The 15522-nt window shown below is 37.1% G+C and overlaps 1 protein-coding gene across 1 annotated transcript in view; it reads right to left on the reverse strand.

The window, feature by feature from the left end:
- LOC121737239 (zwei Ig domain protein zig-8-like) overlaps positions 1-15522 on the reverse strand; it is a 217090-nt gene that overhangs the window by 19031 nt on the left and 182537 nt on the right. The window contains exons 5-6 of the mRNA XM_042128848.1: positions 8361-8545; positions 844-960 (exon numbers count right to left, since the gene is read on the reverse strand). Of these exons, the coding sequence (XP_041984782.1) occupies positions 844-960; positions 8361-8545 (302 nt within the window). The remainder of the gene's footprint in view (positions 1-843; positions 961-8360; positions 8546-15522) is intronic.

Consider the following 15522-nt stretch of genomic DNA (forward strand, 5'->3'; position numbering starts at 1 on the left):
AAGTCTCTAATGGACAGGCAATAACAAAAATCCAAAGAAAAGAGTCGTTGACGTCTTTCGAAGGTCTTTGAAGTTGTCTATAAAAGTTCTGCGGTAAAAACAATTTTGAAAGAAAGGGATTGGTTAAGTGAAGTTGATTTGAGTGCTTGTATATTCTCAGTGTTAGCTGAGAGTAGATTGTTCTCATTATTTAAACCATTTCAGCTATTTCAGGACACATTTACTCTCGAGAAACTAAATGTGAAGTAAAAATGTTGAAGAAAATTCTAGAAAGTTTTAAACTATAGTTATTAGTTGCTAGTGACTTAAACCGCATAATTTTTATAAAGAATAGAGAAATAATTTTCTGCAAATTCGCTAAGTACTTATAGTTTTTTCATGTTCAGGGTTTAAAAATTAAGAAGTCAAAAAAGGAAACTTTTTTACCATCACAGTAAGAATTGAAAATTGGAGAAATGAACAATTTTTGTAAATTCTTCGACAGAAAAATACCGTGGGGTATCTTTCTGTGGAAGATTTACTTAGATGGTTATTGGTTATGGTGGCCAAGTTAAGCTTATCATGTCTGACTTCTGTTTTTTTTTCAATAGTTTGAGTCACCTATGGGCTCTTCGTCCATAATATCCTTTTTTTGTCGCTTTTGTAATAATTTTTCGCTTACAAAATTTATTATGTTTATAGCTTACATCTTAATCTACTCTAAGTCCATCAAGTCTTAGGACTTTTTTAAGTCTTTTGTTGTCTAGAGTTCTTCCCAAAGCCTCTATCAAAGATCGTCTATTTTTCCCTGTAGAGTACTGATTTTTTTTCTTATTCTTTTTTTCTGTTCTTCTCTTATCTTACCTTCAATATCCAATCTTCCGTATGCGGGTTGTGGACACTGATGAACCTCTGGTCTGACGTATACGTCATCCGCCCAGACGTCAGCAGGTGAATGTCCCGATGTCTGATCCATGATACCTGAAACAATAATAAAAGTACTAACTTCCATACCGGTTTTGGTGACGGTGGACGGTTTAATTGAAAACAGGTTAGGTACGCAGGAGTATTTTAATGCCTAGTGTGTGCGCAGTACCCAAGAGCTCTATTCCGGGAGGGAAATTGGATATCTCCTCCTAAATTTCTTCTGATTAATTTCGTTGCGGGTCCCAAGACAGATTTAGCTTGTCCGTCGAGTATCCCTGAGATCATATCAAAGGGTTTTCGTGGTTGGTTACCACTGTTGACCCTGGCGACATAGGAGTTGCAGTGGTGGGAATGTGTGGTGGGCCTTTTGCCCGTTTAAAAAAGAGCTCTATTCCTTTACTCTCATATCCCAGTGGGACGGACGATCGACACGACTGGCAAGAGTTCAGGCGCAGGGCCGACTTTTTATATGCCCATCCGACGAATGGATCATCTTAATTGTCAGACAATCAGGTGATCAGCCTGCAATATCCTAACGAAACTTAAAAATAACATGTTTCCAACGCGGGAATCGAACCCACGACCTCCGAGTCAAGAGCTACGCTCTACGCCACTGGACCACGGAGGCGTTACCTGAAACAATATTACATTGAAGAAGCGCGATTTGAAATGTTGTTCAATTAAGTTTATTTCCTTTTAAGAACAGTAGAAAATGTATGGAATACTTATTACATGCAATAATAAAACGTAGTCTTCTTTGGTTTCATGAGATTTTGTACGGTACTATTTTTGTATCAGTAAGTTTTTACTGAAACAAAAATGCTGTTTAATGCGCTTTTGAATAACTTTCTTTTCAAATAGGAAAGTTATCATATGAAAGTATATATATTATATATATTATACTTATATAATATATTATAATATTATATTTATATATTATATGATATTCAGGAGTGAGAAATTTATGCTTATTCGGCGAAGTAACCAAACGGAATAAAAAATAACCTTCTAATCAGATTACATCAGATTATATATATACATCAGATTCATTTCGGACGTAACACAAAATATGATTCTTGTGATTCTCATAACTCATATTATTATGTACAAATTATTTAAGGAATATTACAATACCACATTCCACACACATGCTTCGGCACGAATGGGCCGGCTCGACCGGAGAAATACCACGTTCTCACAGAAAACCGGCGTAAAACAGCGCTTGCGCTGTGTTTCGCCGAGTGAGTGAGTTTACCGGAGGCCCATTCCCCTACCCTATTCCCTTCCCTACCCTCCCCTATTCCCTTCCCTTCCCATCCCTACCCTCCCCTATTACCCTATTCCCTCTTAAAAGGCCGGCAACGCACTTGCAGCTCTTTTGATGCTGCGAGTGTCCATGGGCGACGGAAGTTGCTTTCCATCAGGTGACCCGTTTGCTCGTTCACCCCCTTATTTCATTAAAAAAAATCCAAAATTCGTGAACGAAATCAAACAAATTGGATATCAAAGAGCGCTTATCTTGGACCGAAGTCGCAAAATTTGGAATACGTTTCGTACGAAATTTATTAAATTTAATCCGCATTAGTAATTTTATTTGCTAATTATATTAATTATAGAGTTCGTTTGATGTCGAGATTTTACTGAAATTTCGTTTAAAGTATTTCCATTTAAGCTCGTAATCGCGATAGTTTGGGCACAAAAGTAATTTTCATTTTGCCGTTGCCACTTCATTATTATATTTTATTAATACTTTGTGACAAATATTTCATTTAAACATAATAATATTATAAACTCTTTTTCAAAAAAAAAACTTTTTCAAAAGTCTCCTAAAACCCAGTCCAAAGACTTCAGACGTGGGTCGAAAAGCTGCAAAATTTTCGGCACCCAGTACAGTATGGATGCAAACGATCATTTCAGATGTAAATTCTCGCCACGTAAAGGTCTATAATGGATAAACATGATTGCCATCATGACCTTCATTTCGTAGCAGCAAGGAAGGGCAAATTTTTATAAAATAAGGGGGCAAACGAGCAAACGCGTTACCTGTTAGAAAGCATCTACCGTCGCCCATGAACACTAGTAAAAACTGGACACTAGTTAGGAAAACAAAACAAGGTTAACATGTTCGTGATCGCCTATGTTTGTCCATCATGGAAAAACCTGCAGTAAATTATTTGTAGTAACTAAATGCCCTGCGGCTCTGCACGCATAAATAAGAATTTCCATGAAAATCATATATTTACCCCTACGAATAATAAAAACTAAGGAAAAGCGTAACTCCGTCATAAAACATGTTCTACAATACTTGTCAAAAAATATGTGTACCTAAGTACACATTTCTTTAATTTATTGGTTACATTAAAATTGTAACCAATTAATTGTAATGTAATATATTTTAATCCGAAAAGTATCAATAATAACTAATTAATGCATGTAATCTTATTAAAAAAAAATGTATCAATTACTGGTAATAGATTAAAGGCTATTTTTATTTTATTTTATTTATAAGTACACATTTCAATACATTTGCAATATTTAGGTGGCCTTGGCTTAGAGACAAGTGTCAAACGATTATAGTAAACGCCAACAAAATGTATGGGATTTGACATTAGTATTCGCTAGCGAAGCGATGACTTATGTCAAATCGCATACAATTTGTTGGCGTTTACGTTGGCTTGAGCATAAAGTTAATATACCTAGCGGAATAGAGCAACAATCTCGAGCTGTCAAACGAAACCGAAATTGGTTTCATCTGTGTGTAAAAATATGTGTACGTATACACTTACACAAGCAGGATTGAACATGAATTCTATGAGATTAAAATATTGTCAACGTGCGGCACGTGCCGACTGAACGTCAAAAAAAGAGTGCTGCTGTCATGTATCACACGTCTCTTTTTACCACGCAGTGTTAGTGATAGTGACATCTCTCTTGCTCAGGCCTTTGTTTCTCTATTCCGCTAGGTATATTAACTTTATGGGCTTGAGCGGTATCAGGCTGACGTTACAATATGACAGTTCGAAAGGAACCTTACGGTAATAGTATGGGAGTTACGTTTCCTTAGTTTTTATTATTCGTAGATTTACCTGCAAAAACGTAGCCTATGTCATTCCGCAGAAATATTATAATCTACCTGTGTCAAATTACATAAAAATTGGGCCAGCAGTTCAAGAGATCAGCGCTTTCAAACAAACTCTCTAGTTTTATAATATTATGAAAGAAAAGTATAGATTACGACACTTTTATTAATAGAAACCTAAAAATTTCCACAAAAACCCGTATATTATAAAAGGGCATAATATTAAAAGTGAGAGTACAAAATAAATTAAATTTTAATTTGTATCACGAGTTCATTATTTCGTTAGAACGGATTCCGTTTTAATGAATTACGGTTACGTGCTTATGTAATTTGTGTAATTACATATTAATCTGTTATACGTACGGGTGAACAGCCTGACAATACAAATTAATATTATACAGTAGTGGAGCGGAGCTGGTGAACTTTCCATTGCCGGTTCCTTTCCAGATTTCCAAACCGATGGCTCCAAGAAGTAGTAATTTTTTTTAAATGAAATAAGGGGGCAAACGAGCAAACGGGTCACCTGACGGAAAGCAACTTCCGTCGCCCATGGACACTCGCAGCATCAGATGTGTTGCCGGCCTTTTAAGAGGGAATAGAGGAGGGTAGGGATGGGAAGGGAAGGGAATATGGGAGGGTAGGGAATGGAATAAGGTAGGGGATTGGGCCTCCGGTAAACTCACTCACTCGGCGAGACACAGCGCAAGCGCTCTTTCACGCCGGTTTTCTGTGAGAACGTGGTATTTCTCCGGTCGAGCCGGCCCATTTGTGCCGAAGCATGGCTCTCCCACGTTTATATTTATAATGGTTTCACAATTATTGTGAAACCATTATAAATATTATATTATTATCATTAACACCTCCATGGTCCAGTGGTTTAGAACGTGGCTCTTGACTCGGAGGTCGTGAGTTCGATTCCCGCGTTGGAAACATGTTATTTCCAAGTTTAGTAACGCCGATGCAGGATGATCACCTTTTTCTGTCTGATTATCTGATAAGTAAGATGACCGATGCGTCGGATGGTCATATAAAAAGTTGGTCTTGCACCTTATCTCTCGCCAGTCGTGTCGATCTTCCGTCCCACAACTTAATGAGAGTAAAGAAATAGAGAGTGCGCTTGTGTACGGCGTACACACTTGGGTACTATAAAATTACTCCTGCTTTCAATAAAACCGGCCACCGTTATCGAAACCAGTGTGGAAGCTCATGTATATATATAATTGGAATCTCGGAATCGGCTCCAACGATTTTCATGAAATTTAGTATATAGGGGGTTTCGGTAGCGAGAAATCAATATAGCTAGGAATCATTTTTAGAATATGTCATTTTATTCGTGTTTTATCGAATACCGAGCAAATCTCGGTCAAATAGCTAGTTATATATTAAGAAAGACCTAACCCCAAACTCTTCATAGAACAACAAAAACAACACTTTTCAATATTCGTTTAAATTTGACATGAACAATTAAGGCCAAGTCAACAAGACTTTGACTTAGTTACAAAGCTGTAACATGTTCTAACAGTTTAATGATGAAAGTCAAACTGCGAAAGGTCGCAAGTGTACACAGTAACTTCCGACATTATACAACTTTATATTGGTGTATATTTCAAGGGTTTCCAGTCTAGTGTCATATGAACACATGGATAAGAGTGTATACTGTATACTTTATACTGTATACAGATCTTAAACGAGTGTATAATATACTCGTATATTCTTGTTTACGCAAAAAGTCGTAACTAGATTTTTGCTAAAGTTAGCTTTTGTGAAATTGTGTCTATTCAAATAAAAATGCTTTAGATTTTTGTATATTCTCGCATTAATTTAATATCTAGAAATGTGTTGCCGTGTTTATTTGGTTATGCCAAATAATTATATTATACTTAATATGCTAAATAATAATAATACAAATAATATTAATCTTCACATTAAAGTACCAATTGATACAAATTAGGATGTGTCTTGTCTCCACTTTAACTATAGGAACTATACGCTCATCACGCCTTCATTAATTTAATTATAATTATAGTTTCACCGGCGGTGAGGCGTGTTTTAATTACTGTACATAATTAATACGACCCAGATACATAGATCAATGCAGACATGTGGTTATCGCCTGAAGGAAGAGAACCTCAAATATACTCTAATAATAATATTATAATCTATTTATTATCCACTTACAAGAGATAAGGCTTGTAATAAGGTTGTTTTGATATTATTGTCATGAGGCGCGTATGTACATTGTACAGCCTCAGACAGCGCTGCAACTCAAAATAACGCCTACTTGTAAGTGGGCGTTATTTTGAGATGCTGCATGACAATATTATTCTTGTAAGCCTATAGGCTAGCAAGAATATTATATTATCACTAACTGTCCCGGCAAACGTTTCTTTGCCATAATATAAAGTATTTCGCCCGTATTATTTTATTGAAGTGACTAAATAAGTATATCACCATGGCAACGTCCATCGCTATCCCGTCGCACAAACAATGGTCGCCGTCAGTCTCGAGTTGTAATAATTTACTATTATTTATTCAACAAATGCATTTATCAATATAAAAAGTACCCAGTAGCTGATTCTCAGACCCATTGAATATGCATATAAAATTTGGTTAAAATCAGTGACGCCGTTTCGGAGGAGTACGCGGCCTAACATTGTGACACGAGAATTTTATATATAAAATGCAGCTTTACTAGGATGTTTTGACAAGTCAGCTATTTGTCAAAACATCCTGGTTAGGCTGCACGACGTTGTCTTGGGTATGTAGAAGAGCAGAGATAACTCAATTTTACCCCAGATTCATGAAAGAAAGATAAGAAGAAGTAATACGAATCAAAACCTTGGTCAAACGTTAAAGAAGGATAACTTTTTATGAAAGACAAAGATGCATCTAATTCTTACCCTACCTACCTACCCTTTTTGAGGTTGTCCTAATTTTGAGGTCCAAAATTACAATGGCTACCAATTCAAAAATAGTGTCTTTAATGCAGTATACTGTTCGTAAATAAAAATGGACTATAAGCTCTGAAAACAGAACAGACTCTCTACGCCATAAATAATTACAAATCACCCGTATTACACACAAATCATCACTAATTTGTAATTTAATCGGATCATAAATAGACTAAAAGGAGTTTTGAGGCTCTATGTGTGTGAATTAATATAATAGGCATTATTTTCGAAGCCCAGAAAATCCGGAACAGGCTTAAGCAATTCCCGCCAGTCAACATAAAATGCAATAAATCCTATGTCCCAGGTCGTGTGCTCCGTTCCGCACTGTCTTTCCCGCAATGCTGACATTTCGGAACGCCCGTCAACTGCACGCCTAGGACTAACCTGGAAACTTGTTCACGTGGACAATTTCATCATTCTATTAAGGGGTGCGTTCCGAAATTTAACCCAGTATACTGACTAGTGCTCATGACGTCAGACGCCTCACTGTTGTTTTTTCGAAATACACAACGCTAAGTTACAGTTGACATAATAATAAATAACAATTTAGCGATGTCATTATAATACCACCAGTAATGGAATACTAATATTATACTCCCGAATACAAGCAACTTTTCAATACGAAAAAAAAGTGTGTACAGAGAACACGTGTCAGAAATGAAACTTCTATCCAAGATCGTGACGGTTATTTTATTTCTAGCTGTTGCCCGCGACTTCCTCCGCGTGGACTTCAGTTTTTAGCGCGCGGTGTCAACAAAATTGGTGTCAAAAAGCTTTTTAAAGCCCCGGTACCCCTTAAATCAAAGTAACCAAATACTTTACGCATAAACACCCCCTTACAACCCCTTTTTTCAGTTAAAAAGTAGCCTATGTCCTTTCTCAGGCTTTAGACTATCTGTGTACAAAATTTCATTACAATCGGTTCAGTAGTTTTGGCGTGAAAGTGACAGACAGACAGAGATACTTTCGCATTTATAATATTAAGTATAGATTTTGACCCTGTATTACATAACGCGACCTTGAAATTTAACTCTCAACACGCCTAAAGCAGTTCCATTTAGAGAAAAACTAGCTGTCCCGGCAAACGTTTATTTGCCACATAATAAAGTATTTCGCCTATTATATTATTTTATTGAAGTGACTAAATAAGTAAATATGTCACCATGGCAACGTTCATCGCTATCCCGTCGCACAAGCAATGGTCGCCGTCAGTCTCGAGTTGTAATAATTTACTATTATTTATTCAACAAATGCACTTATCAATATAAAAACTACCCAGTAGCCGATTCTCAGACCCACTGAATATGCATATAAAATTTGTTTAAAATCAGTATAGCCGTTTCGGAGGAGTACGCGGCCTAACATTGTGACACGAGAATTTTATATATAAGATATTACGTGCCTAAAGAACACTTTAATGTTACCGTTCTATTCCCCAAGTCGTGCACTCGGCAGTTCAGCTGCGCCGTCTTGCCCACTAGCGCTGTAACATTGCGGGAGTACGCGATGTCGAAGTGCGGGCCGCGCTGCGTCAGTCCGAGGTCCACGTCCGTGTACTCTATCTCCTGCACCCCGTCCGGGCCCAGGCCATTGGTATTGTCCGTGCAACCTGGAACAAACATTTTTATCAAAGAATTTTAGCCAAAGAACAATTAAAAATAGAACCGCCTCCTTTTTGGAAGTCTGTTAAAAACAAAAGAAAAACGCCGCGCCGCCTGCAGGGCATAGGAGGTAAAGTAATATCACTTTGCTCATACCACCGCTTTACAAACTCCACTGGTGCTTTTACCGGCACTTCTGGAGTGCAATTATCAATCAATTAGCCATGTGTGAAAAAAATTATTTCAAATCGAAATCTTTTTTTTTTCCGTCAATCAATTAGCCATGTGTGAATTGGACTTTTTTTTTTATGAAATAAAGGGGCAAACGAGCAAACGGGTCACCTGATGGAAAGCAACTTCCGTCGCCCATGGACACTCGCAGCATCAGAAGAGCTGCAGGTGCGTTGCCAGCCTTTTAAGAGGGAATAGGGTAATAGGGGGGGGGAGGTAGAGATGGGAAGGGAAGGGAATAGGGGAGGGTATGGAAGGGAATAGGGTAGGGGATTGGGCCTCCGGTAAACTCACTCACTCGGCGAAACACAACGCAAGCGCTGTTTCACGCCGGTTTTCTGTGAGAACGTGGTATTTTTCCGGTCGAGCCGGCCCATTCGTGCCGAAGCATGGCTCTCCCACGTTTGTGACTTGCGCAAAATGGGTTACCATTTATTAGTATCGAACAAAAAGGGCCAAAAACAGGCCTAAAAACATAAGATTGCACTCCAGAAGTGCCGGCGAATGTACCAGATGAGGTATGTAACACTTTCGTTTCGCGGTGAAATGAGAAAGTGATATTACTTTACCTCCTATGCCGTGCTGGCGGCGTTCTACCTCTGTACTATGAATTTTCTTTTCTATATTTTTAACCGACTTCCAAGAAAAAGGAGTTCTATTTTTATTTATTCTGTGGCTTCACCAATAGCCAAGACGAGTTTATCTAAAACTAGCCCACACACTTTAGGTCATCCTTTTCAAATTCTATTGGAAATTTGAAACTGTTTGAATTTACCAATGAACATGATGAGTTACCTCAAAGAATATTACCGTTGAAATGTTGTTAATGACTTTGATGTTAAAATAATAAGCTGAAATACTTTAAAGGTTAAATGAAATAATTACTAAGCCGGCAATTCTTTGAAATTCCATTTCAATGGAATCTGCTATTTCAGATATTATATTAAAATATTTGTTTGATTTATAATCAAACCAAAATTAATCCTTCCATCGTGGATTCTTGGAAATCTATTATTATTCCATTGTGTCTCGCTCACCGGTGAGCGTATGGGGCTTGATGGATTAATGTAAATAAAATATATATTATATATTTCTTAGTAGTTCGTAGATTATTTTGCAGGAACTCGTTGTTTTATAAAATATACGTTGATTATATACGTTGATTAGAGTTAATGAAAATCATAATAATATATACAAGGAATAGGGATACACAAAACTAAGCGATAATACTTTAGGGTGTGTATATGTTCCGTATAGAGAGTATAATATTATGAGACACGACATGATTATGACATTTAAGAAATAAACGTGTTATAGATACGATCTCAAACCAATTTAACTTGCAAACATTATGAAGAATTTTCCTAAACACACTCAAACTTCTCATGTTTGTGGCTCTTTTGTCCCATTTGCTGCTAAAAGCTTTTCATATTCAATCAACAACAAATGACATTTAGAAAAGGGAAAATATCTAGATTATAATATTTCAACAGTATAAAAAAATAGAAGTTAACGGTAAAACTGTTTAAATTTTAAATAAACAATCCAACGACGCGGAAGGCAAAGTCAGTTTAATTTACATCACATGGCCTTGTCACGTTTTAATGTTAAATGAAACTAACTCAGCCGTGTCCTTGACATAATTATTATACTTGCACAATAGGTGATTTTAACACTTGTTTGTTGAAAAACGACCATAGAGCACTTAAGCTCCAAGATTGCTTCTTTCAACATGCATATTTTATCCCTATCTCCTACACATTTTCCTGTCAACTCCGATCCATCTCTCTTCGACCTCATGATGATTTCCCAACCCTCTAAAGTTGTTTCCTTCGGTCAATTAACTGCTCCCTTTTCATATCATGATCTCCTATATATGTCATATAAGTTACGTCACCAAAAAAGAGAGCCAAAACAATCATGCAACGCAGCATCTCAGGAATTGATATCTACTCCTTAAGACAAGACTTTAGCTTAGTTGACTGGAATCCCCTCTATGAGGCATCATCTGTTGACAGTAAAGTAAATATTCTCAACTCGACTATTACTAATATCTTCGACAGACATGCTCCTCTTAAACCTATTCACGTTAAACGATTACCAGCACCCTGGATAACATCTGAATTGAAGAACTTAATGTCCAAACGCAATAAAGCCAAGTCAAAATGCAAACGTTTTCCTACTGAATCAAATGTTAAAATCTACAAAAAACTGCGTAACACATGCAACAGAATGTGTAGGGATGCTAAACGTTGCTACATTTTCAAATCTGCAGAAAACTTATCCCAGGCTCAACTGTGGAAATTTCTTGGTTGGCTTGGTGTGGGTAAAGTTAGTATGGATCCATCTCCCACCATAAATATTGATGATCTTAATAAACACTTTGCCGAGCCACCTCTGCCCCTATCCAACACTAATAAATCAGCTTGCCTTAAATCTCTGCATAATAAATCGCCTCCTTTACATGATGCTTTCAGTATAAGTAACATTACGGAAAGTCAGGTTCTTACTAGTCTTCGCTCTATCTCTTCTAAGGCGTTTGGTTGTGATGGCCTTAGTCGGGACATGTTATTGCCAATCGCTGATCTGGTGTCTCCTATCATAACCCACGTTCTTAATTATTCCATAACCTCAGGTTCCTTTCCGTCCATTTTAAAACATGCTAAAATAATACCTCTACCTAAAACCTCCAATCCCACTTCTCATTCCGACTTTCGGCCCATCTCCATTCTACCTGTAATATCCAAAGTCCTAGAGCATGCAGTGGCCAAACAGTTATTTGACTTTCTAAACACAAACCAGATTTTGAGTCAATATCAATCTGGATTTCGTCCAGGTCACAGCATTACCACAGTGTTGTTAAAGGTAAGCGATGATATCAGGCTCGCAATGGATAACAAAATGCTTACGATTTTGGTCTTACTGGATTTCAGCTGCTCTTTTAACTCAGTAGATCACGACATTTTGTTAGCCATACTGAAATCCATTGGTGTTTCTCCATCTGCACTCACATGGTTCGACTCATACCTAAGAGGACGTAAACAGCGTATATCCACTCCAGAAAGATGCTCTGAATGGATCTATATATTAGCTGGGGTTCCGCAGGGAGGGGTTCTGTCTCCATTGTTCTTTGCGATTTTTATAAATGAGGTAGCTAAATTATTATCCTCTGCTTACCACTTATATGCAGATGACCTACAAATCTATAGGCACTTCACTTTGGACAATATTGAGCTCGCGATTGGCTCGATTAACACCGATCTTTCAAAAATTGAAAATTGGGCCAACACATTTGGTCTCCTTGTTAACCCGAGTAAATCGCGCGCTCTTTTAATTGACAGTAGGCAAATGCGATCAAGGATTGATTTTAAGTCTATAGCGAAGGTTACTTATGGTGGCAGCGTGTTGGAGTATAGTGACAAAGCCAAAAACCTGGGAGTAGTTTTTGACTGCCACCTTTCCTGGTCACCACATATTAACGAAGTCAGCAAAAAACTTCACCACTCATTGCATGCGTTGAAGAGGATGCAAAATTTTCTTCCCATTCCTACAAAAGTACTTTTAGCGCAATCCTTACTTCTTCCTCTTTTAGACTACGCTGACGTGTGTTACTTAGATGTAACTGAAGAGCTTCTAAGCAAACTCGAACGGCTACAAAACTCGTGCATTCGGTTTATATATGGATTGCGCAAATTTGACCATATATCCGAGTTTCGTAGCAAGTTGCAATGGCTTCCTATTCGCAGTCGGTGAGATTTGCATATTTTAATGTCATTTTTTAAAATAGATACGCAGGAGACGATGAGAGTTTAACTCTCATCGTCTCCTGCGTATCTATTTGACCGATTCTCTTATACAGCTCCGAGTGAAAGGCCTGCACGCTCGTGCCATCAAAGGAAGGTATTAGACACTCCGTGGTACAACACAACTTTTTATGAAAACTCATTTACAATTAGAGCTGCCCAGTTGTGGAACGCTTTGCCTGAAGATATTCAGCAGAGTCCAACGGTGGGCATCTTCAAAACAAGATTGAAGAGTCACTTTATGTCAACTATGAATATAAATATATAACTAGTTTATGTAGGTTTATTTATTAATGTTATATATAATATAGTACGTTAAAATATATTTTAGTAGGTAGTATATGTAATATTTTATTTTATTGTATATTAATAGATATAATATTTTTAATTTTTATGGATATTGATTGTATGTATGATGTAGTTTAATATGTTATTTTATGTAACTTATTTTTAGTGCACATTTAGTTTTATTAAGTTTTAATTATTCTCTTGTGTACTATCTGTAACATCTCTACATTTCACAATGTCTTGTTGTAGGTCTGCTGGCAGAGATCTCTTCTAGAGATAAGCACACCTATGTACACTATTAATGTATAGTGTTTATTAAGCTAGTTTTAAAAAATTCTACATAAAGAATAAATAAATAAATAGTTACACGTTTTATGCATAATATGCAATGGGCATTGTTATGCACACGTCATGAGATGAAAACTATCCCAGATCCGTTGCCAAGAATCAAAGTATTGCTATACCAAATTTCATTCAAATCGGTCCAGTGGTTTAAACATAAATGAAGAACATACAAACAAATTTTCAGATAGATTTCTATAAGACTGTACTTTATTGAACACGAAAACACGGACTAAGCTGACTTTTGTCTGAACAGTCTATAGACGACAGCTATTGTGCTCAGATTCACGACCTAATATATCTAGTCTACTGTCTAGTGCGACTAATTTTACTAGAAATCTTTTGTAACACTATATTTTGGTAAAACGGGCCATTGTTAAGAATGGTGGTTAAAGTTTTGACTCACTTTTAAGTATTTGTTATATTACTAACAGATGTCTCTATTTGTCTATCCGTCTATCGCTGTATCCAGACTGACAGACACACAATCACTTTTAGAGTATTATAAAGCTTAAAAGAGCTTAATATAAATAATGCAACTATAGTAACAGATAGGTACCAAGGGCCGGGACACATAAACACGATACGACGTCGTTTCACGATGCGACGTAGTTTTTTACGATGCTTGTCGTAGATTCCCACGACGCGACGTCACATCGATCGTGGTACGATACGACGACACTTAAACAAAGTAGAATGGAGTAAAAGCAAAGGATTTTTATTTTTCAACGCACCCATACAGTGCGTTCATACGTGGGAGAGCCATGCCTCGGCACGAGTGGGTCGGCTCGACCGGAGAAATACCACGTTCTCACAGAAAACCGGCGTGAAACAGCGCTGGCACTGTGTTTCGCCGAGTGAGTGAGTTTACCGGAGGCCCAATCCCCTACCCTATTCCCTTCCCTACCCTCCCCAATTCCCTTCCCATCCCTACCCTCCCCTATTACCCTATTCTCTCTTAAAAGGCCGGCAACGCACCTGCAGCTCTTCTGATGCTGCGAGTGACCATGGGCGCCGGAGGTTGCTTTCCATCAGGTGACCCGTTTGCTCGTTTGCCCACTTATTTCATTAAAAAAAAAATACAGTAATAAAACTTTCCAGAGAATTGTAAATATATAAAAAAAAATACTGTATACAATGAGAAACTGACTCCACGGACTAAAAATTTAAAATTCCCATCAACTACCGCGGACGCAATAAAGTAACATATAAAATAAGTAATTACTTTTATTATTTTTCGCGTGACGTTTTAATGTCACGGTGACGTTACCGGCGACGTTTCGAAAAAAACGTACCGAAAGTTCCGGAACACGTTAATCACCTAGTTGATGTTCACCGAATGTATTGTCCGTTGTGTTTCACGCGTTTTTTGTGTTGTTTTTTTGTTGGCGAAATATTATACAGTTTTTCGCGAAGTTGCAACACTATTTTTTTTTTCTATCGCAATGGTTAGAACGAAGTTTGCTTGTGTAGCGGTGCAAAATACGTGTAACTGCTGTATTCGGAGACATTATATTTTAATGATTACTTTTATTAAAAAGTCTGATAGAAAATGTCTCGACTATAATTGTCAAACTATTTCATTTATCATTGTACACCTTTTTTAAATGAGTAAAAGAGAGAGGGACACTACCGAGGCGGCGAAGGAAAAGAAATCGCTTATTATCACTGGGCAAAAATTTATGACTGCCGAGCTGTTTAGTTTTTTACTCCTGCTGACATTCTTGAAGTTAAATTGTTCCTATTTTCGAATAAAATAGGATTCCCGAGTCATAAATAGTCCTCAAGTTAACAAAATTGCAATCAATATGTATAAAATTACTTCAAACTTTGCTGGTCTATTACATCAAAAGGAAGTTAAACTGTTCCCAAAATCAATTCTTAAATCAATCTTACGGCGTATTGTGGTGATGGTGATTAAATTTCACAAAATGGCGACACAAAATAAATTACAGAGTATTTGTCTCCATCATTAATCGAATCTAAGAAGGGTGAGCTTTCATAAAAAGGTTACTCGACCTTTTCCTAAAGGGTAACATCGCTATGGGTCAATATTCGCAAAATTAATTAAGTTGTAGGTGTTAGAAATTGGGTCGTATCGACCAGTGCGGCTTGAGCCCTGGGATCTTATTTTTGTCGGGGGTAAATCTGGGATCTTTTGATGTTTTTTTAGAAGCAAGGGTATTATTTGTGTGTGGGGATTTTTATTTAATCTATATTCATACTATTCATACTCTCATACTAATATTATAAATACGAAAGTGTGTCTGCCTGTCTGTTACCTCATCACGCCCAAACCGCTGAACCGATTAGGCTGTTTG

The sequence above is a fragment of the Aricia agestis genome, chromosome 20, assembly GCF_905147365.1.
Source record: "Aricia agestis chromosome 20, ilAriAges1.1, whole genome shotgun sequence".
Taxonomy (NCBI): domain Eukaryota; kingdom Metazoa; phylum Arthropoda; class Insecta; order Lepidoptera; family Lycaenidae; genus Aricia; species Aricia agestis.